This window comes from Podarcis bocagei, assembly GCF_964188305.1.
Source record: "Podarcis bocagei genome assembly, chromosome: 1".
NCBI lineage: Eukaryota > Metazoa > Chordata > Lepidosauria > Squamata > Lacertidae > Podarcis > Podarcis bocagei.
In genome coordinates this window covers 51,601,680-51,624,443 of record NC_138125.1, presented here as the reverse complement: position 1 = coordinate 51,624,443, position 22,764 = coordinate 51,601,680, and the positions used below count along the sequence as shown (strand labels likewise).

Genomic DNA, 22,764 nt, shown 5'->3' with positions numbered 1-22,764 from the left:
TTAACCTGAGGTACCACTGTATATAAATTCCGCACGTTTCCAGGACAATGGCAACGGTTTGTCCCAAAGGGAGTATGCTACACAAGTTGAAATGTGACTGAGATATCTGTATGAAGTTTTAATCTGCTGGTGGCTTTGACTTGTTATATTTTAGCATTGTTATAATACAAATATTTTGAAGGAAGAGAAAGAAAGAAGTGTTAGGGATATAAAACTATATAGATAAATGGTGCCTCCATGTGGTTATTCTATGAAGTTACAATCTCTGACTTCCACTGAATGAGCAAAATAGGAAGTTGAGGACTGTAGCATCTTAGAATAGCCACATGGAGGCACCATTTATCTACATGTTCCCCATTTGGTGCTGGTTCACTAACGAAATAAACTTTAAGCAAATCTTGTTTGAGGCTTCATCTTTGAGTATTGTGAATGGGTCTATGACTTGCTTACATACAATATCTCTAAAGCACATTTAAAGCACCCTACCCCCCGCCCCCGAATCCTGTGAACTCTATAACTCACAGAGCTATAATTCCCAGGACCTGTAACAAATTACAGTACCCATAATTCTTTGGGGGCAGATGTGCTTTGAATGTGTTTATGGTGTGTACACAGCCTATCTCTCTATGATTTGCCATAATACAAAAGTGGCAAACCTCTTTATGTTGTTGTGAATACAGTTCCCAATCATTCTTGTTATTAAGGGTCACTGTGCTCATTTAGATATATTTAAGCTATAGCTGCATCGTCACTTTACACTGTACTAAGATGACTGCATTATGATGCCACTGCTGCTGTGACAGGACATTTCGCATTCATTTAAGCTCTGATTAAATAATCACAGAATGTATCTCTGCGTTCCATTGCCATTTAACATCAACCTTTATGTTTCTCCCCTTTACAATTGAGAATCACACTGCTTTTATCTAATGAAGCAGGCTCCAATCCACACCACAAAATCATGTTATAAGAAAATTTATTAGTCTTTAAAGTGTCACAAGAAGCTTTGTTCTACTTGGCATTTACTTCCTTTGGAGAAGACGGTTTTAAAAATTTATTTCCTTTATTTATTACAAAACTAGATAAATGTAGAACACAAGAGGAGGCAAACAGCAAGCACTCCTTCAAAGCGGGCAGTTCTACAACCCTACCTCACATTTCCAGAGAGAGGTCCTGTATGGGCACAATATGCTTCCAGCCTTAATCTAATTCACATGCTGATTCCGTTCCAAAACCTACTAACTCTATTTCCTGTTCATGAATGCATACTTTATAATATCCACACTGCCACAGAGCGGTGGTGGTTCAGGTGCCAACTCCTCCAAGCTTGAACAATTGAGAGAGATCAGATATCAAAAGAAAGGCATCCTAACAATTTAGCTTCCATTTAGGAAACATTGACAGGGCTCTTAGAAGCAGTTCCCATCAGTCCATAATGGTATTTTCCAGTCCTTGCTCATCCCCTGAAAAGGAGGGGTGCATATGGGGAAGGATAGGCAGACTATTTTACTAAAGCTGCAATGCTAACCCTTCTTACCAGGGAGTAAGCCCCACTTAACTCAGTGGACTGCACTGTAAGGATGTAAGGCTGCTTCTCATGCTGCTAACAACTCTGAGGAGATACAAAACAGGTGAAAGCTCACCTTTCATTGGACCAACATAGGCTACTGTGCAGAAATATGCAAGTGTTTAAACTGTGCAGCTGTTTAAACTAGGGGGCAGGAGGGTTATTGGTTTATTTTTGTTATGTATTTTGTGTTTTTTATCTTATCTTTTTATGTTGTGAACTGCCCTGAAATCTACAGGTGAAGGACGGTATATAAATTTAAATAAACAAATAAATAATAAAGTGTGCTATTGTTCAAGCATCATTTTATGAAGGGGGAGATACAGTGGAACCTTGGTTTTCAAATGTCTCAGAAGTTGAACGTTTCGGCTTTTGAATGCCGAAAACCTGGAAATAACTGCTTCAGTTTTCAAATGCTTTTCAGAAGCCAAACGCGCCATGTGGCTTCTGTATTGAGATTTCCAGACGGAAATGCTTCCGGAAATGCATGCTTCAGTTTTTGAACGTTTCGGAAGTTGAATGGTCATCTGGAATGGATTATGGTCGAAAACCTACGTACCACTGTACTTTGTAAACAAACACCTGGAGGCATCTGATAACCCTCAGAAATTTCCAGTCATTACCAGCACCCAGGTTAAACCTCTCCGTGCTTTCAGTGGCTCCAACCTTCAGATCTTTTCTCCCCTCACAAACCTTTCATGTTTACTCCTCAATGATTTGCATTATCATTCAGACATTGCTTTTGTGAAGGGAGGCACTTTGAAAACAAAGGTTTTGTTGAAAGTTTAATTGCAACAATCTACACAGGTTGCTGTCTACACATATCCCTGCTTTAACCCAATTGAAAGTCTTAGCCAGTTCCAGCATTTTAAAGATCAAAGAATAGACACGGAGAACTAGTTTCAGGTAATAAATTAAAAAGCACTCTAGGTTACAAGAAATGTGCTTGGCCACTCTTTAGAAGAGTTTTCCAAAACCTGGTGCCCTTCAGAGGTTTTGAACCATGAATCCCCTCAACACCCGCCAGTGGGAGTTGCAGTCCAAAACCTCTGGAGGGGACCAGTTGGGAAAGGCTTCTTTATAAGGTTTGCAATTAATTATTATTATTATTATTATTATTATTATTATTATTATTATTATTATTATTATTGTTATGTACTGAGTTGAACAGGATCCAAAATGCAGCAGTCTGATTGGTCCACAGGAGCCACCCAATCCAGCTCCAGGTGGAAGTGAATCCGCAACCTGATTGGCCTACAGGAGAATCCCAGAATTAGCCAATCACGTGGGGCCCATTGTGTAAATACTGTACAGTGGTACCTTGGGTTACATACGCTTCAGGTTACATACACTTCAGGTTACAGACTCCGCTAACCCAGAAATAGTACCTTGGGTTAAGAACTTTGCTTCAGGATGAGAACAGAAATCATGCTCTGGTGGCGTGGTGGCAGCGGTAGGCCCCATTAGCTAAAGTGGTGCTTCAGGTTAAGAACAGTTTCAGGTTAAGTACGGACCTCCGGAACGAATTAAGTACTTAACCAGAGTTACCACACTATATATAAAGCAGTCTGGGGGAACTCCAGTCTGCCTCACCACTATGAGCTGAATAAAGAGCATGAAATCCACTCTCGACTCCGAGGATATTTCAATTACTATTTATTAAATTTGTATACCGCCTTATACCTGCAGGTCTCAGGGCGGTTCACAACATAAGAACACAAAATACACAATAAAAACAAGAACAAGAATCTCCTCTTCCAAAACTCATTTTAAAAGGGCATCGGATGTCTATCAACCAAATAGACCCAAAAAGGGATTCTTCCTGAGTCTTTAACACAAACGATGTCCCAGAGGCAGGCGTGGGGCACGAGAAAGCAACGGCAGCTTCTCTGCGCGGCTACCTCCGCCGGCGACTCCTAGCTTTGGTGAAGACTCAGCCGTGCAGCCCTAGACCTGCGCTCTGTCACTTGTACGGCAGAGTAAGACTCTTTCCCGGTCCCCCATCCTGCCCTGACCGGAAGCATGTCCTGTTCCCCGCCGGCTCCCTTAGCGTTTCTAGGAGAAGAAGCGTGTGCTCTCGCTATCCGGTCCCCCTTTGGCGGACACGTCGGAAGCGGTGCCGCGCGCTAAAGCGTCCGCCGGAGCGGCGGCTTTTGATCCGAGGAGAATGGGACCGACGTGGCTGGCTTCTGGAGGCGGAGCCGAGGCTGAAGAGGCGGGGGGAGTCCCGAGCGGAGACGCAGCTGGATGGCAGGGGCAGCCCGGAGCTCCCCGGTGTCGCACGGTAACGAACCAGCCCCTGAGCTGCCCCTGGGGGGGAAGCACCCCTGCCCTCCATCCCGAGGGTCCAGGGAGCCCAACTTTTCCGGGGCGGCAGAGGCAGAGAGGCGGGCGGAGCGCGGCCGGGGCTTAGAGCGGGATGGAAGAGGCGAGGCGAGGGCAGAGGAGGCGCGAGTGGTACCCTGTGCCCGGGCAGCAGTAGGAAAAGAAAGAGCACCCCGGGATTGAAGTGCGTGTGTGGAGGGGTATCCTTCATAGACCAGGTGGGTTACTTGATGCCTCGGGGAAACTTGCTGACAGATGTTGCATTTAGCTTCGTTGTCTCTGCCGTTAATTATAGCCTGATCCTTCACTTTCTTCCTTTTTTTAAACTGCTGCGCTTTTGAGATCTTCTGACTGTGTGTTTCCTAGACTCGGTATGGTTTGTTGAGAGAAGGGGTTTCCTTTTACCGGCTTCCTAGAAGTGGGTGATACTAGGATAATGTAGCGCTCTTCTCTCCCAAGGAGCAAGAGCTGCCTGGTAATTTTGTTTTCAGAAGGAAAATAGCCATAATATAGAGTTCTGATCCATACGGCACGCAGACCATATTGATGTGCTTAATGAGCCTTGCACGTACCCCACCGCTTTTCACTTCTCCGGTCCTCCACCAGTTTTCCTTCCAGCAGAAGTCGCCGCTAAATAGACTCTGCATGTTTGCTCCGAAGCTATTTTAATGAGGTTTACTCCCAAGGCAACTCTGCATAGAACAATTTCTTAGATAATGTCCCACTGTGCCTCTTAATAAATAGACACGTGTTTTAATAAAGGAACATCTGTGGTGACAGCTTTAGCATATTAGCTGGCCCACTCAAAACTATAGCTTCCAGCTCAGACAAATTATAATGGGAGATGAGGAGAGAAGAATTTCAAAGGCAAAATAATGGTTTGGTACATAGAGGCACCTGCACTGGGGATGAATGGAAGTGTATTCCATCTGGTAGAAGTTTTATGTCTTGGCCACCCAGAATTGGGTCTTGTAAGAGTTAGAATACTTCTTATAGGCAGAAACAAGTGTGTTGTGGCATCTTAAATACAGACACTTTTACAGTGTCAGCCTTTGCAAGTCTACTCAGAAGTAAATCCCACTGAGTTCAACAAGACTGATTTGCAGCCAAGTACATGTGGGATTGCAGCCTTTCTGATAATTATACGGATCAGGAACTGTGGTCTTCCTGATCTTGATGGACTCCAACTCCCATCAGCCCTAGCCAGTATGGCCAATGGTCAGGGATGATGGAAGCTGTAGTCCAACAACAGCTGGAGGACCACAGGTTATCCACCCATGTATAAACTTTTGTGACCTGGAGTTCACTTCACCAGATGCATAATGTATTATCCTCAACTGACAGATAAAATATATACATAACTATGTAGAGGAGGGAGGGTGGAATGTAAAAAGTGGGATCAAAGAGCCGTGAAATGCAAAAAGCTTCTGACAAGTCTGTTAAAGCTCAAATGCATATAAGAGGAGCACAGTGATCCATTCACAATAGTAGTTATGGGTGCTAACCCAGTCATCCTAGCTGTGCTAAGTTGATTACCTATAATAGGATAGGAAACTGGAATGGGCAGATTTGGTCGGGTGCAGAGTAGTTACTGTGTCACAAGTAGTTTATATTAACTTATGGAAGGCATGACCCACTATACTTCATTGTGACCTTACACAAGTTTTTAGAAACACAGTGGAACATCTGCATTGAGGCTAAGTAAGGACACATGCCGTTCAAAGATCTGTGATTAGCTGTATCTTCATGGAGGTTGTATAATACTGGTGAATGGTGGACCCATGTAGTGGAAATGTTTTAAATTATGAAGGACTCATGACTTGATCCTCTTTCAAGTAGGAGCAAGTTCACCTGTCATTTGCCTCATTATGTTCTCACTCTCTTAGTGACTGCTGGTGTGGTGATTTGATAATTGCTTCTCTTTAGAGTAAAGGTGGGGCATCAATGAAGTTTATGAATAGTGTGGACAAAACTCACAGAAACCTTTTTCCTCCTCCATCATAATGTTAGAATTTGGGTCCTCCCATGAACTTTTTAAGGTTCAGAACAGGCACCATAAAGCACTTCTTCACACAGTGTGTAATCACTTGATAGAATTCACTGCTACAGCTTGTGATAATGGCCATTGTCTGAGATGGCCCTTAAAGGGGGTTAGAGAAATTAATGGACAACGCTGCTAGCAAAATAAGGTGCAAAAGAAGAAGAAGAAGAAGAAGAAGAAGAAGAAGAAGAAGAAGAAGAAGAAGAAGAAGAAGAAGAAGAATCAAAGAGCAGTTTGGAGAAAGGGGGCGTCTTCTCCTCCTTTAGAGGTTGCTGAATAGGTGCAGAACATATCCCCCCATGAATTGCTAGCTGCACTTCTGTTCATAGGATGAGTTCATAGATGTCTCCACTTGCTGAAAAATTCCACACTAATAATAGTCAAGCCTGTATGTTGCTGTGACTTTGTGAAAGTGGAGGGGAAACACATAATGTGGTATTGCATGCAGAAGCCACCTTCCCCTCAGCTTTCATTTAAGTTTTGGGTCCTTATGGCTACAAAAAATGTTTCAGATTGTTTAGCCAATGTCTGCTGAAATATCAGAAGTCAGGGAGTTGGTTGAATAAGGCTTCCAATAGCTGCGTTTCAGTGACCTGCAGAACCAGAATAAATTATGCAAAAGAAGAAGTATTGAAGAATAAATTAGGCAAAGTAAGAAAGATAGTTCTGCTTTTCTTGGTGCAGAATTGCTTGGGATATTGAAGTTTATTTTAATTTTTTAGCACAGAGTCCACGCAGTCCTACCTGTGACTGACTCATGCTCCTGGTAGGCTTAAATTAGGTGCTTTTTGAGAATTCCATGATGGCTCTTGAAGTAGTATGTTGGGCAAGCCCATCACTCCCATGGACTCACTGGATGGACAAATCAAACTTGTTTTTCCCATTTTGTCTCTTGTAGAATGGGAACATGGCCTACCTCATAAGGCAGTTGTATACTCTAATATGATCTGGAGCACTTTGCAAAATTAGAAGTGGCATAAAAACATGTCAACAGCTGTAATGTTTCTTCCAGTTCAGATCTGTATGTTCTTTGACAGGAGTTTGTCTCTGCAGGGAAAGAAGTTTGTTTATTTAACAGAGCTCTATCATGGAACCCTGACATGGGAACGAGGCTCCCAGGCAAACTTACATCCAGCCACAGACTAGAGCTAGACCTGCTTCCAGCATCAGGCTACACTTTGGTTCTGAATGGGTCACTCCAGGGTGAGTGGGTTGCTTCAAACCCCACAGTGGCGGAATTGGTGCAGCTGGGAGCTGTGAAGCCTTGTAGCTGTTGGCAGAAGGTCAGGATTTCCAGTAGGATTCCAGGCGTTTACTGCTGCTGCTGCTGGACTCGTAAAAGGGTCTGGAAGAGAGTTTGTTTATTGCTGTTTCTATTTCCGTTGCGGGGGAATAGGATGACATTTTGTCTGGGCTCTCTGGCATAATTAGAGATGAGCCTTGGGCTTCCAGAGGAATATGCCTGAATATATATATTTTAAGAGTGGCATGGTGGTAGGATACAAGACTGGAAAAATGCTGGAACAGTGTGGTCAGCAAAAGGGTAAAGCTGCTGGCTGTCAGGGGAGGAGGCAGGAGCAGAAGAAACTCTTGACCGCTGCACAGAGCTTGCTGTGGGGAGAGCTGAGCTGGATTTTCCAGGTGCATTGGATAAAGGCCATTTCTAGAATAGACTGGAAATCTCTTGCAAGGGAGACTAAGCAGTTTCAGAAATGTCTCAAGTAAACATTCTGGTCTTTTTCCCTTTTCCGTTTCTCTCTTTCTCTTGGTGTAGGTTTATATTTCAAGTGGCATTGGCTATCGATTCTACCATCCAAGAGAATGGAGTGGGTGTAGGTCTCCTGTCTAGAGAGGCATGCAGACTTTTCACAGTGTTAATAACATAATCCTAAGCATGCTTAACCAGAAGTGTTTTTCAGATAGCAACCCCAATCATCTACATGTGCCATATGAAAAGGCTTTTTTGTGTTTCTTGTTGTCTGGTTTTGGGTTTCTTTCCTGCAGCATCTCATTCTGAATTGGGGGAAAAAAAATCTTACGTATATCAATCATCCTCCAGTTGCTATTTCAGGAGCTCCTCACAATTTAGATAATCCTCCAGGGAACACAGTTATTCACTAGCAAGCAGAGTCTCCTCTCCTCTGGGACAATTCCCACTTCTAATACCCCCAAATGGAATGTGCTCTGAGTCAAGCTTCTACTTTTAAAAAAATTGTGTGGGTCATGACCTCAATCCTGTTTGCTGGGAATTATGAAAGGGTCACTGGGCCAGATGTGTTTTGCATTAAAGCTGTTTCCCTAAGTTACCAAGGACTGGAGTTCTTTTTTAAAAGAATAAATAAATAATGGGGATTTCTTAGGACTCACACACACACACAAAAACATAGGTTTTTTAATACTTGATGGCTCATAGCTGGATATAGGAATTTACTCAGTTGAAAAACATTGAGTTTGAGTTGTTGTGAGAGGTTATGGAAGTTCTGACCATGGTGCCTGACCTGTGATGGTTCAATCCCACAAACACATTGCCTCTTTATGTTACTAATGTGACATGTTGCAATTGCAGGAGAGGAGAGATGCAGAATCTTTTGTGCTGGCCCTCATCACTCAAGCTCTGGAGGGATGTTGCCAAAAATGCCCCCCCCTCATTTCCATGGCAAATGTTCCGTCTCTCTGTCATAATATGTAGAACTATTTGCTCCCCTGGCTTCATGTTCATTGTTTGAAGGTTTGGAGGCTCACAATATGATAATGGAGTTCCAGGCAGAAGCAGGTGGCATCCTTGGGTACCACCCCACTACAGGAGAGGGTCCACTGTCATGCTCTGAAGTTTGCTGGTCCATCAACTTGCCGTTGGTGCCTGTTCATCGGTCCTCTCCAAGTGGGCAAGCAATGATGAGTTAGGAAATGGAACAACACCCTCCACTTCCCTTGCATATCACTGTCCGTACCTTGGAGGCTGTTCAGTTTGCGCACAGAGGGAGAGTGAGTGGGAGAAGTGGAAAGGGGATCCATTGGGGATCACCTAAAACCTGTTACTATATATGGTTGCTGGTTTAGAGATCACTTGCCTTTGGGTGGTAACCTCATGGCAAGTGTAATAATAATAATTTAATAATAATTTTATTATTATATGCCACCCATCTGACTGGGTTGCCCCAGCCACTCTGGGGGGCTTCCAGCAAAATATAAAACACCATAAAACCTGTACACTGGCTCAGAGTTCCTAACAGTCACTAGGCAAACACCTAGGGAAGAGCTGGGGAATCTGTGGGCCCTCCTGATGCTGTTGGACTCTATTTCCCATCAGCCCCAGCCAGCATGGCTGGTGGTCAGGGATGAGAATTTTAGTTCAACATCATCTGGAGAGCCATAGGTTCCTTATTCCCATACTTGCCACTTGAGAATGTAAGAACTGATTTGCTGCGTTTGACCTAGCTCTGCACTTTTTCTGCTGGCCAGATGCTTGTGGAAAACTCACAAGTAGGCCCTGAACATAACAGAAATATTCCGATAGTTGGCCTTAACATCTGATGATCCGGTACACTCCCTTTGAAAATGGAACTTCCTTTGGAGCTGTAATGGGAAATGGCCATTGATCAACATCTTCTGCCATGAATTGGTTAAATCCTTTTATAAATAGGCATCTTCCCTAGAGGAGTTGTGGTAGTTAAAAATAGTGCTTCCTTGTTCCGTTTTATTTCTAAACAAGAAGTGTGTGTGTGTGTGTGTGTGTGTGTGTGTGTGTGTGTGTGTGACAGGGGAAATATTCCCCGGGAGGAAAAAGGCTCTGATGGTTGGAGGGAATCCTGCAGGAAACTTGAGTAGTGCAGAGTGTGTTCCCCACATGAGCTTTGCTTTCTTTCACCCATATGTTATGCAGGGAGCAGGGAGCTTCTGTGGGCTGCTTGGTTTGCAGAAAGCAGGTGTGCTGACTTTAGGGGAAATGTGGTTGTTTAGGTTTGGCCTCTGGCATCTGGGCTCCGAAAAACGCTTGTCTCAACTGCTGGAGAGCTGCGTCCAGTCAAGACTGAGCTTGATGGACCTGTATAAGACAGCTTCCTATGCTCTTATGGGGACAACAGATTACTCAAAGCATCACATGCAGGTTCAACCTAGGATAACTCAAAAGGGATTTCGGGAGGCATTTTGATACCTCACATGTCTCAGATGGAGTTATTTACATAGGTCCCCCAAATTAGTTGGCACTGGCATGACTAAGGGAGCCCTGCTCTGTCCCCTCCTGCTCCCCAGTGTTTTCCCAGGCCTTCTAGCCCCCTGGAACTCTGCCTTCTAGGAATTTTCCATAACTCACTGATTCCACCATGGGCCTTGCAAGCAAGTGCATATGGGCTGCTAAGCCACAAATGTTTGTCCTTGCCTGCTTGTTCACATGTCCTATGTTTGGCAGATGTGAGTAGACTGAAAAAGAGAGCTGTCTCCCAAATGACAGTAGTACCGCCTAGTAGTTACTCTTCCGTCCCCGGAATGTCCCCAGATTTGCAAATCTGGCCCCGGGAAATGTGGCAGCGGAAGCCTCAGCAACTGGTAGCTCAGTTGGCTGTGGCTGGCTCCGGGCTGGTGACTGCCACCGCCACTGCCGAAGGGGAACCGGGGACATCTGGCGGTACAGATCTCCTGACCCCTTCCCCTTTTGTTTTGACTGATGGGGAAGGCACGGGAGTTGCGGGCGGGCAGCCATGGCCCAGGAGGGGTGCAAGGCGTGCGGTTTCTCTGCTGGGCAAGGTGCAAAGCCCTTCTTTCGCACCCTGTGAAACATAAATGCGCAGAGTTTTTTTAAAACTGGGCAACGCCGCAATGCCTGCCCATGACTCCTGAGCCTCCCTTGTTCTCCTGCCCCCTTCCCCCCTTTATTTTGACAGATCGGGGAAGGCTTGGGAGCCATTGCCCAGTTTTTAAAAAACTGCGCATTTATGTTTCACAGGGTGCGAAAGAAGGGCTTTGCACCTTTATACAATATACATGTGTGCTTGGGCCCAGGGTCTTTCACCTCACCATCCCCACTACTGACTCCCTGTTGCTACTGAGCTTCAAAAAAAAGGGGGGGGAGTGTCCCTGGATTCATTGAAAAAAATCTGGTAACCGTATACACTGTAGTGTTACTTTGACAATAAATACTTTAAGAAGAACAAAAATGGGTGAGGTGTTTATTCCCACATGGGAGTTCACCAAGAGAAGAGCCGAACTGTGAAGTGGAAGATTCTGGAAGACTTTCTGGGTGACACTGCTGACTGGAAAAGGAACCCCAAAAGATGGCAAACTGCACTGGCAGAAAGCTCCCCATGCAATTAAGAAGTCTTAAGAAGATTGGGGTTCTAGATCACATGATGGGGAGACCCCATGAGTAGGACAGCCTCTTCACTGCAGAAGTTAGTCCTCAGCATATTGGGGGCTGTAGGAACAGTGCCAGGGGTGAGAAGCCAAGGCCAATGGGCTCACCCCCTTGTGTTATGGTAATTGGCTGGAGGAGGTGGGGAGACTGAGTGAATAAGGCTTGTGTCTGATTCTAATCATATCTCACAGGATTGCTCTGAAGGCAGAGGGGCAGGGAGTCCCATGTTTGCCAGCTTAACTTTTTTGGGGGAGCAGGAGAGATTGACTGCATTGCCTGCAGAAAACCTTGGGGAGAAAGTAATTGTAGAATACAAATCTATGAAGGAGAGGAAGGGATGTGAGGGTGGAGAGGGGAAGGCTTGAGCTCATTGGATGAGGACACACTTTGCATGCAAAAAGCGTCTCAGGATTAATCTCTGGCAACTCAAGCCAAGAGTATCTTGGGTTACTGAAAATGTTGTTAATTGCCTTTTTAGTATGATTGAAAGGCAAGATATAAATACTTCCACTGAATAACTACAAAGCAAGTGTGGGACCGGAAGAGATCTTTGCCTGAGACCATGGAAAGCTGATGCCAATCAGACTCGAGTAGACAGGACAGACTGGCTGAAGAAATAGTTTGACCAGAAATTCCTAGCTTCAAACTGCAGGGCCAACAGATGGGCTAAATAAAATATTAAAAAATTCTGCGGCTATCCCTGTTGAAGAGCCTTAAACCCCTGAGCTGTCGTTTCTGAGTGGTTGCTCCAGTGACTTCCCCAAAGGTGTTTCCTGACCACATGGTGTCTTGGATATACATGTGTCAGGACAGGACAGAGCATACATTGTGGAACTGGCTGCTGCTTGGCTCTCTCACACCACCACAAACCTGGCTGGAAGTGCATAGATGGGGCAAAGAGGGAGGAAGCAGGTCAGCCCTGACCAGATTACAAAAATATGAAGATACACTTGCAATATATCTGTTATGGTGTTACTGCTTCCTTTCTCTTCAAGAGAGGTCCAGCAACATTTGGCAGCGTAGGTTCCTTCAGAGACTCAAGTAGGCCTCAGGATTCTAGAGGAGAGCTGGGAAGGTCTCCCTCTCCTACATGTAGTCCCAACCACTTCTGAATAGCAGGAACTTAAGTTTCAAATATTGTTAAAATTCTTATACAGCCCCAAAGTTTACTTTCTCTCTCTGATTCTCTGGAGTTCCATAACTCACAGTTTCTGATTGACTCCCCCACCACCACCCTTCAGGGTCTGGAATACTTCTCTCTTTCTTTCTTCTTCTCTCTTTCATTTAGCTTTCCTCCCCCAGGTGGTAAAGACTTCCTGCTGCTTGCCTTTGTAGGCTGTGGAGGTTCCCAGTTATATTGCTGCTGCATCTCCCTCTTGCTGTTCTTCTGAGTCTTCATCTACTGATAAGGATGGATTTGACACTCCTATCCCCATCCCCCAGGTCTGTGCTTATACTTGGCCATGATGAGGCCACAGCAGTCTGGAGATTGGAGTTGCTTATCAACAGCCGCTTACACATGGGCTTCCCCAGGCAAAGTCCAACATCTTTAACCACTAAGGGTGGGATTCAACTAACAGGCCCTGCCAGCAGAAGCCTATGCAAGAACTTCTGCTATAGCAGTGGGGCTTTCCCCCTCCCTCCCTCAAATTATTTTTTGGTGTGTGCTTTTATTTTTGTAAATCTACCAAAGAATAAAACAAAACAAAATGGTGTTTTTTCAGGATGGTGGAGGGCAATACATCCATTTGCGTATTGGTGGTGGCACTTGCACTTCCTTTGGTAGGAAATGCTCTATGTGAGGGCTGGGGGGGCAGAAAAAGTGGGGGTCAGTGAGGGTCAATTGGGGGAGAGTGAGAACTCCTGGGGCCATGGCAGCAGAAACACAGGTGCCGAAGGGGCAGCATACCTTCCGACATTCCTCAGATGAAAATGTCCCTATTTTCATCTGAGGAATGCTGGAGGGTATGGCATGGTGGGGGATGAGAGTGGATCATTCCATTAGGTAAGCAGAAATACTTGTGCTGACAGATCTGCTTAGTGGCATGTTGAATTCCTCTTTTACATAATTTTAGTATCTGCAGAAGCCATTAAACTCTGGGTCTAGTTTTGTACTACCATTTTGATGGGTTTCCAGCTGGGCTGCTGTCCTTGTAATGTCCTCATCAGTCAGCATGTTGCCTCAAGCCACCCATGGTGAACTGGTCAGGTTGCCACTCCATCTCAGATTCCATTGCTGTCACGAGCGCAGATGGTTGGTTGGTATATTGCCAGATGCCCTTGGCACCTATGCTTGGAATGGGTGGGGGAACCTTTGTTTGGTCTAACTGGGCCACGTGGCCAAATTTAAATGGGCCAGCAGGCCACACCAGAAAAATCCCACCAGCTCAATAAGTGTTTATACATACAGGAGATATGTGAATTTTCTTTTAGGAATGGTTCAGAACCACACAGCCCCAATGTGAGGAAAGTGAAGCTCAGTCACAGAAAAGGGCTGCCGAGATCTATGCTGATACCTCTTTTTCACAATATGAAGATCCCACATACAAGAATAAGTAGCTACCTAGGAGTTGCAGGGACATCTCGCTTCATTATGAGATTTCCATCTAGTAAAAAAATGAGAGAAAGAAGTATGACTCATCCTTTCTGCCCCTGAAGTCAACAATGGGAAGACTAATTCAGTTCAGGAGGAAAAAAAGAACAAATGTCTTGGGACTGACTTTCAAAAGGGATGGGTGAAGAGGAGAAGCACTGAAGGGTCATAGGCATGGACTGTTCATCTTTTCTCTCTTCCTTGCAGGGATTGACCAGCCAGGCTGAGGCTGCACAGTGATGATGGGGGAACGACTGCTTCTCCATGGAACTCTCTCCTTCTTGATGTTTATGGCTGCCTGCCAGGCCCACGACCTTCCACTGACCCAGGCTGACAATGAGGCTAGTCCCCTGTGTGAAAAGGAGACTGAGTCCTGGGGGGCCATATTCAGCGAGGAGCGCCTGGATGCTTGGATCTGTTCTCTGATTGGTTCAGTTATGGTTGGGCTGAGTGGGGTCCTTCCCCTGCTGGTGATTCCTCTCGAGACAGGGGCAGCACTGAAGTCAGAAGGTAAGCACCCCCTGATGATTTCTGCCTTCTTTTTCTGGCTCAGCATCCCAGTCAGGGATTGCTCGGGGTAGCACAGCTTTTAAATGCAAGACCTGGATGCGGCATGCTTATTGTAATACAGGAGCAATATGCTCTTATCAAGTCATTCCATGAAGTCAGGTGGGCGGACAATGGCTAAGTTTAGGGTGTTGAGCATGTGCTGGTGGATTTTCTAAAACAGGACCTTCACCCTCTAGTAGTAAACCAAATTTCATGTCAAGAGAGGTGGATTCTGTGACTTGTGTAACTGATGTATAGGTATAAGTATTTTGTAAGCCTTTGTTTCCTACTAGCCATGGGAAAGGGCAAAGCATCAGGCATAACAATGAAGCCCTGTCTTCTGGCCACTGGAAATCCAGTTGGAAATGTCTCCTTTCTGTGGCTTTTGAGATTTCCCTTGGTGCCACTTGCATGGTTTTGATTTTATCCTTGTACTCTTAAGGGCTAGAAACAGGATATTGACTTCTACACTAAGTTGTGTGTTTGTGTGGTGCAGGCTCAAAACTGTGGAATAAACACAGCCCTGCTCTCTTCTCCAGACACTAGGCGGACACAGTTTTCCCACTGGCCCTACCTCTCCTTGCAAGTTCACAACCGCCCCATTGGGTGGGAGCAATGTACTAGGTGTTTCAACTGGCTTTCCCAGTTTCAGCATTTTCTTGGAAGTAGACAAAGCATCCTGATCAGCTGCTACGGCAGCAAACCCTATGCATGGGGGAAGAGATGACTGTTCCCTCAGCTTTCCCATGAGTAGCATAGCAAGATGAGATCAAGCTCTTTGGTGACTGGCTGCTCTTTGTCTTTTCAGAGGGATCCCATCGGATGAAGCAGTTCTTGAGCTTTGCCATTGGTGGGCTCCTGGGAAATGTTTTTCTGCACCTGCTCCCAGAGGCCTGGGCCTACACCTGCAGTGCCACTGCAGGTAATGCCTGGAACTGTGCAAATGCCTTGAAATCACACAGGCACTGATCTGCAAGGCACGCCACAGCCATTTCTTTCCCTGCTTCTGCACAGATTGTTGTGTTCCATTTGGGGTCTTTGTTATCTTTTCAAAGGGGATGCCTGGACGCCAGGGCTTGTTTTCTCTCTGTTCTATGCTTTGACTCTTAATAATACTAATAATATAGTCATGCTTCTTCCAAAGCTGTGTCAAATGAATTACTAATTAACTTGTTGCACTTGTAACCCACCTCGCCTCCAAGGAGCTCAAGATGGTGAACATAGTTCTTCTCTTCCCCATTTATCCTCACAACAACCGTGTGAGGTAGGTTAGGCTGAGAGTGAACAGCTGGCCCAAGGTCACCCAGTGAGTTTCATGGATGATTATCATAGGGGAAATGCCCTGTCCCTCTTCCCCAACCTGTAGCCCTCTAGATGTTGTTGGAGGACAGGTCCCCTTCTCCATGGCCATTGACCACTATGGCAGGAGTCGATGGGAGCTGTAGTCCAACAATAAGGCACCAAGTTGAGGAAGGAATTCTCTTCTATAGACGCAAGAGATGAAACAAACACAGCCGCCTTTGCTCCTGAATAGCATGTTGTTGCCTCTCTTGAGGAAGGGTGCTCTTCCATGCAGCCCTGCAATTAACTGCTTGATTCGTAAAGGACAACTTCCTCTGATCTTGAAGGTCTGCATAGGTCTCCCTCCATAAGAAGGGCACCTGCTCTTGTGCTGCTGCCTGCCTTGAGTCCGCAGGTGTTGCTGCCTCCTGAAAATGTGACCTTGGAAGACTTCCCCCGCCTTGTCAGCCTTTATCTGGCCTTTGGGCTTCAGGATTGCGTCACCCCACACATGCCTGTCATTCTCCCTTGCCTACAGCCAGTCTCAACAGCGTGTGGGAAGCTGACCGCACTCCGTCTAATCAAAAAGGACATCTTTTGTCCTTAGGCAAAGAACTTTGCCAGGGTGTGGCGGGAGGAGGAGGAGGAATGAGCTCTCCAGAGCACAGACTTCATGCCTGTGCACGCAGCTTAGGCAGGCTCAGCTTCAGAATTTGACTGGTAAACGTGTGGCTGTAACCAGGGGCTGCCAATGTCTTTGCACAAAAAAATAATAATCCAGTTTTGTTCTCCAAATAAAACATTCAGAGTTAATGAATTTGCAAGTAAAGCATCTCCAGCTTGCAGGATTTGAGTTTTCAAGGAATCAACATTCTGTCACGGGAAGTGGGTTGGCAGGGAGCTAGGTACGTGAAGGTATCCAGGAAGAGATGGGTGGGGAGAGATATACACCGAGAGACAGAGAGTGGTAGCCATAGGAAGAGGGAGCTATAGAAAGCACAGGTGCCCTTCCACCCTTTGCTACAGAGTCCTCTTCTATTTTCAAGGCTTCTTTTTTCTACACTTGAGAAGAGTGCTTGAGAACAGAAGAGCTTTGCTGGGTCAATTTATTATAGATTCACCCACTCCAGCATCATGCACAGAGCTCATCCATCCTTCCCCTGCCTACCTGTGTTGTTTACAGGTGATTGATGATCTGGGTCAGTTGGCATCCCCACTATAGCTGACATGTGGAAGCACCCTTAGACTCTTTTGTTTCAGCTTTATCAGAGATGTGTGCTGAGTGTGTGGGTTCTTACTTTACGCCAGCAGCACTGATAATACTCTAGAGCAGGGTTTCCCAAACCTGGGTCTCCAACTGTGTTTGGACTACAACTTCCATCATCTCTAGCTAGCAGGACCAGTGGTCAGGGATGATTGGAACTGTAGTCCAAAAGCAGCTGGAGACCCAAGTCTGGAAACCCTGCTCTAGAGTAGTGCACTGGCCCCAGATTTGTATGTTTCTTCTGGAAACCAGTTTGCCTTTTGTGTGAATGAAGCAGGGGGGTGTGTTTTAATTTGTTTGCTTTTGGGTGGGGAAAATGGTTTTGGGGGCTCCTGATTTTCAAATTCTGGTGAGACTTGTCCATTCTACCTCTTTCCCCTCTACAGGAGAAGGGCAGAGTTTCCAGCAGCAGAAGCTCCTGGGACTCTGGGTGATCATTGGTTTGCTGACCTTCCTGAGCCTCCAGAAGATGTTCCCAGACAGTGGAAAGGAAGGAAGCTCCAGCTTGGTGAGTGGATTCTGAGAGGGGCACAAGATCCCAGTTTGATTATGACATGTGATATTGCCATGTGATCTTGGAAACGCAGCATGAAGCTTAACTTCCTATCCCTCCCAGTAGCCTCCTCGGTGATTCAGGAGGCATGACATAAATTCATGGTGTGAAGGTCAGCAGGAGAACAGAAGGGCTCCATAATGCCCTATGGCAGGAATGGTTAACTTGTGGCCTTCCAACATGTTGTTGCACTACAGTTCCCATCATTCTTCACCATTTGGCTGGGGCTGATGAGAGTTAGACTCCCCAAAAATATGGAGGGCCACAATTTAACCACCCCTATCCTATATGAGTTCCCTCCCCCACCATGTGCACAATTCCTCTGTACTTGGCATAACTTCCTCTATATTTGGCATAAATGCTTTCAATATGGTATTTGAATACATTATGCAAAATACAAAGTATGGGATTTTCAAGTTTTGAATTGTGTGTGTGTGTGTGTTTAGGTTAGAGTTAGGGAGTCAGGAAAGCAGGATATCTGTTTGCTTCCCCGTCAACCTTGCATGAGCAAAGTGGAGGTCGTCCTTGTCTGATTTGTGTGACTTTGCCTAACAAACCACTTAAAATGACAGCCTCTGGGCTTCTGTGTCCTTTTTTTGCAAACATTCTTCTGCTTTAGAATTCATCAGATGTGAAGTAGCTATAGTTTTCTTTGAGTTTAGGATAGCACTATATGAAGGGAATGGGAAAAGGTTTCTGGGCCACTGTTTGATGGACATGGAAAAAGACCAGCCGCTTCTCCGTGACTTAGGTCAGTGATTCCAAAGCACCTGCTAAACGGATTCCAAATGGGAGCAGTTTCTCTGCTGTGCAGGAGGCAGCCAGTCCAGTCCAAAGAAAGAAGTTGGGCACAGCTCAGAGTAATGGTTCTTCTCACTTGTCTTCTCTACCAGCCCAGAAGATCAAGGTAAACAAACCATTTGGTGGTGGGAGTGGGGTCCATGGGCCAGTGGAGAAAATGCGATATGTGTCTAAGCAAAAACAACTCAAAAGGAAGTTCGATAACTTCCTGAAAGCAAAGATGGCAGGCAGTATTAAAAAAAAAAAAATAGCCAAACCCCCACTTTTAGGGGAGATCAGGCATGCAGATGCTTTCCTCTTAAACATGTATGAATCTTCCCTATAGTGAGTCAGGCTGTCTAGCCCCATCCACTCTGACTGGCAGTAGCTGTCCAGAGTCAAAGTCAGAGGTTTTTCCCAGTCCCACATAATTGGCAGGGATTGAGCCTTGGATCTTACCACTGAATGATGGTTTCAACTCCATCATCGCCTGCTTGGTGTGGACCTTCACCTGCCTTCTCCTTGATCCTTTATGTACACAGTCTTTACCTGAATTTAAGCTGCTTTCTTTAAAAGTTTCTATCATTAAAAACAAAATTCCCACGTCTTTACAAAAATGCCACCTCTCAACATCTTTCTGTGTTTTTAAGAATATAACTGCCATTTTACAGTTCAGGAGAGGAGAGCTGGACCACATCCACTAAGAGAAAAGCCCCGTGCTGCATTCCTGTTTGACAGCTGACAACCCATATTTTAAATTTCTGCATCTGCTTGTCAAAACAGGATAACCCACATCCATTGGGGTGTTAGAATACGATAGTCACTTTAAAGACTGCTACTTACTATGTTATGTGCCTCGTTAACCACATTCACAAGTTTTATATAAGCTACCTTGTGGATAAAATTGGCATTCTTACCTTTGTTTGTGAATATGGCCTTTGTCTGTGGTCTCCTTGTCTTTCAGGTGTTAGATGCTCTGATTTTATTTCTCTTTCTTTCCCCTGCCACTGTAGATCAGCGGATACCTCAATCTTTTGGCCAACACAATAGATAATTTCACACATGGCCTGGCAGTGGCAGCCAGCTTTTTGGTTAGCAGAAAGGTAAGTTCCCTATTTAGGGGACCTGTTTGACTCTCCCCTAATGTTCAGATCCCAGAGCTTGGTGTTAAAAGCAAGTAGACAAATAAGAAGCAATTCTGTGCTGTTTCTTTATAGCATTTTCCTAATACTTTCACTCTCCAGAATATCTATATAATATGTATTAAATAACTACAGCTTTTTCCACATTCTTCCTTAAAACCCAACACTAAAAGCCCTTGCAATTGCTTTGAACACTAAAACTGCACAGATCACCATTCAAAGGGGGGCAGGGTCAGCATCTCCCCTTTTCTCCAAGGAAAAAAATGTTTAGAAAAGTCTTGCTTTGCTGCCCTTGTGTCCCTGTTGAGTGATATGGAATGCCTTAACATGTTTCTGCCATTGGCTGTAGGTTGGGCTCCTGACCACTATGGCAATCCTTCTGCATGAAATTCCCCATGAGGTAAGTAAGATCTGTAATAGGCTTGCTGGGAAGTTGTCTCAATGTTTTGTCTGACCGGGAGGCCAGGGCTTTGTTTGAAAGAGTGAGCAAATCTCTGTAATATACACACTCTCTAATACACACACACACACACACACACACACACACACACACACACACACACACACTACCAATAATACACAAAACTTTCCAGAGTAACAAAATCCAAAAAGGTACCTGCCCCAAGAATCTTACAATCTGGATTTTGACAATGAATGAAGTAAATGGAATGGAAGGGAGAGACAAGGGATAAGCAAATATTGTATATTTGCACATCCTTAGGCTTTCTCTCAGCCAACGTGTTGGTGGTGGTGGCAGCAGATGGTGAATGTTCTGTTTGCTTAGAATTACTTATTGCCAACCAAATAATTGGAAAGAATACTTTCCCTCCCTATGAGGCTAGAATAAATGAGTTAACTGACTATGTTCCATGTTTGACTTCCCCACTTGTTAACTCTGCGGCTTGGAATTAGTTATCTGTTCAGGAAAGGACTTTTTGTAGATGGCAATTCTGGAAAAGAGCTTGCAGTGCCATGCTTTGGGACTGTTGTCAGCTTCTGTGCAGTTCTCCAGTTCTCTTTTTTTTTTGTCCCCGCTTTATTGCTGTAGGTGGGAGATTTTGTCATCCTCCTTCGTGCCGGCTTTGATCGCTGGAGCGCAGCCAAGTTACAGCTCTCCACGGCCCTTGGAGGCATTCTCGGTGCTTGCTTTGCAATTTGTGCTCAGTCACCTAAAGGGACAGGTAAGACTTGGAGTATGCAGAAGGGATGAATGAGAGACCCACATATCCATCCCATCTTACCCAAATACAGTTCTCTCCTGCCACCTCCTGGTCACTGATGTGTTTCTCACTATCTACACAGGGGAAACCATCGCTTGGATTCTCCCATTTACCTCGGGGGGCTTTTTATACATCGCCCTGGTAAATGTCGTGCCCGATCTCTTAGAAGAGAAGAATATTTGGTAAGTGTCTTCACCACATCTACTTATGGGAAGAAAAACTTGTGGGGGTGGCGAACACCCCATGCATAACTTCCAGCGCAGCAAAGGGAAATCTGTGGCCCTCCATATTGTTGGAGTACAACTCCCATCATTCCTATTGACTGTGTTGATGGGGCTGATGGGAGTTGGAGTCACGCAACATCTGAAGAACCAAAGTTTCCCCATTCCTGATCTTGGAGCCATTATAAGCCGCCTTGAGGGTCCCAGGAGGAATAAGAATGTGGGGGGTGGAAGGATCCAGATCCTCCTCATGCCTGATCTTCAGCCCATCCTCTCTTCTTCTTCTTTTCCTTTGCCTAGGAACTCAGTGCAACAAGTACTCCTCCTGTGTACTGGCATCATTGTCATGGTGCTTCTCTCATTCACTACCGAATGAGCGACTCCTGCTCCGGCTGCCTTCTGCTGCTTCCCAAAGCTGCCTTCATTCTGAACTGTTACAGAGCAATAAGGGACACCATTGAATTTTTCTTTTGTGTGCCTGTGGATTTGGCTGCTGCTACGAGAGGCAAATCATGGAAGCCTGGTTCTGGACTCCATTTCTTCTTTCTAAAGCTTCACAGGCCAGGACTTCCAAAGTATTGAGAAAAGAAAGTGGGGTGGCTGGATTTTTCTTTTCAAGTTGTGTGTGTGTGGTTAAAAAATAATAATTTAAATGAACACAAAACAACAACCAGCAATGAAGAGAGGTGCTGCTTTTGCTGAAAGGGGCAGTGTTGCCAGTTTGGACTTGATGTGTGCTAGAATAAAAAGGCAGGTTGCAATGTCAGCATAGAGATAAAAGAATTATCTTCCAACCCTGGCCAAAATACCTGGTTGTTTCATATAGGAAACCACAGTATACCTGGTCAGACTTACATTAGTCCCTCTAGCCTAGCATTATGTACTCTGACTTGCAGTGGCTCTCCGGGATCTTGGGCAAGGAAGGCTCTGGTACCCAAGATCCCTTTCAAACTAGAGATAGTAGGGATTGAATCCGAGACCTTTTGCATGGAAATCATAAGTGCTACCTTTGAGCTATGGAAACCTTCTCCCACCCTGCCATAAAATTGCTTTCTGAACCTTCTAGGATGAGGTCTGCTACTGCCTGATCCTGTGCCTCTCCCTAAGCAGTAACTGAAGATCCAGTTGGGTTGAAGCATTGTAGCTGAAATCAGTATTCATGCTGGAAATTTTTGGAGAGGTTGTTCAATGCCTGCCTCTAACCAAAGAACCTGGCTATAATGCCTGGTTTACGGCTGTACAGCTTAAACTGGGAAGAGTTCCTCATGCTTTCAAACCGTAAGGTAGTATGGAAGCAGCAGACTCTGCCTTTCTGGATCTGTCTCAGCCCCTGTGACACATTTTGCATTCCTTTTGGCTGACCTGGTAGCTCCTTGCTGAGTGAGCTGGCTTGCTTTACCAAAAATAGAGGAAAAGGAAGATTTTCTGGATGTGCAACTGTTGCAGGGTTAAACAAAGAGGAATGACTTCTGGCCAGTCAGCGTCAGCACAGATTATTAAAGTCAGGACTGTCAAGTAAACTAAGTGTTATAACTTCTAGTTTAAAAACGGAAGTAAACGCAGCTTGACAGCCTAATTCGAATAGGCCCTTCAGTTGCCAAACAGTGAGATGAAATGGCGTCTAAAAACAGCAATGAGATTCCGTGTGTATTGAAAGACAGAAGAACAAATGACTAAATGGTCTTGTTGCAAATAAACAGCACTTTCAGTTGTCAAATGCATTTTGACCAAGCTGTCTTCAGTGGCACAAAGGTAAATTGTGTGTGAGGTTATGTGCTCTTCAAAATAAAAGAATACAATGATGTTACCTTTATATAACGAGCTGTTTCGTTATTTGAACTTGTTTATAAATAAATGTTTTATCATTATTTGTAG

The 22,764-nt window shown here is 45.0% G+C and overlaps 1 protein-coding gene across 3 annotated transcripts; it reads left to right on the top strand.

The window, feature by feature from the left end:
• Positions 1-3,696: 3,696 nt before the first annotated feature.
• On the top strand, positions 3,697-22,757 carry SLC39A13 (solute carrier family 39 member 13). 3 transcript variants are annotated; one of them, XM_081175740.1, is made up of 10 exons: positions 3,697-3,851; positions 14,087-14,389; positions 15,237-15,350; positions 17,360-17,481; positions 18,278-18,433; positions 19,320-19,409; positions 19,798-19,848; positions 20,497-20,629; positions 20,751-20,850; positions 21,190-22,757. In XM_081175740.1, exons 2-10 carry the CDS (start codon positions 14,119-14,121, stop codon positions 21,263-21,265), a joined length of 1,113 nt encoding a protein of 370 aa, XP_081031866.1. In that variant the 5' UTR covers positions 3,697-3,851; positions 14,087-14,118; the 3' UTR covers positions 21,266-22,757. The 3 variants fall into 3 exon arrangements, with proteins under 3 accessions (XP_081031866.1, XP_081031868.1, XP_081031867.1); XM_081175741.1 differs by lacking the exon at positions 3,697-3,851 and adding an exon at positions 3,858-4,110; XM_081175742.1 differs by lacking the exon at positions 18,278-18,433.
• Positions 22,758-22,764: the final 7 nt, after the last annotated feature.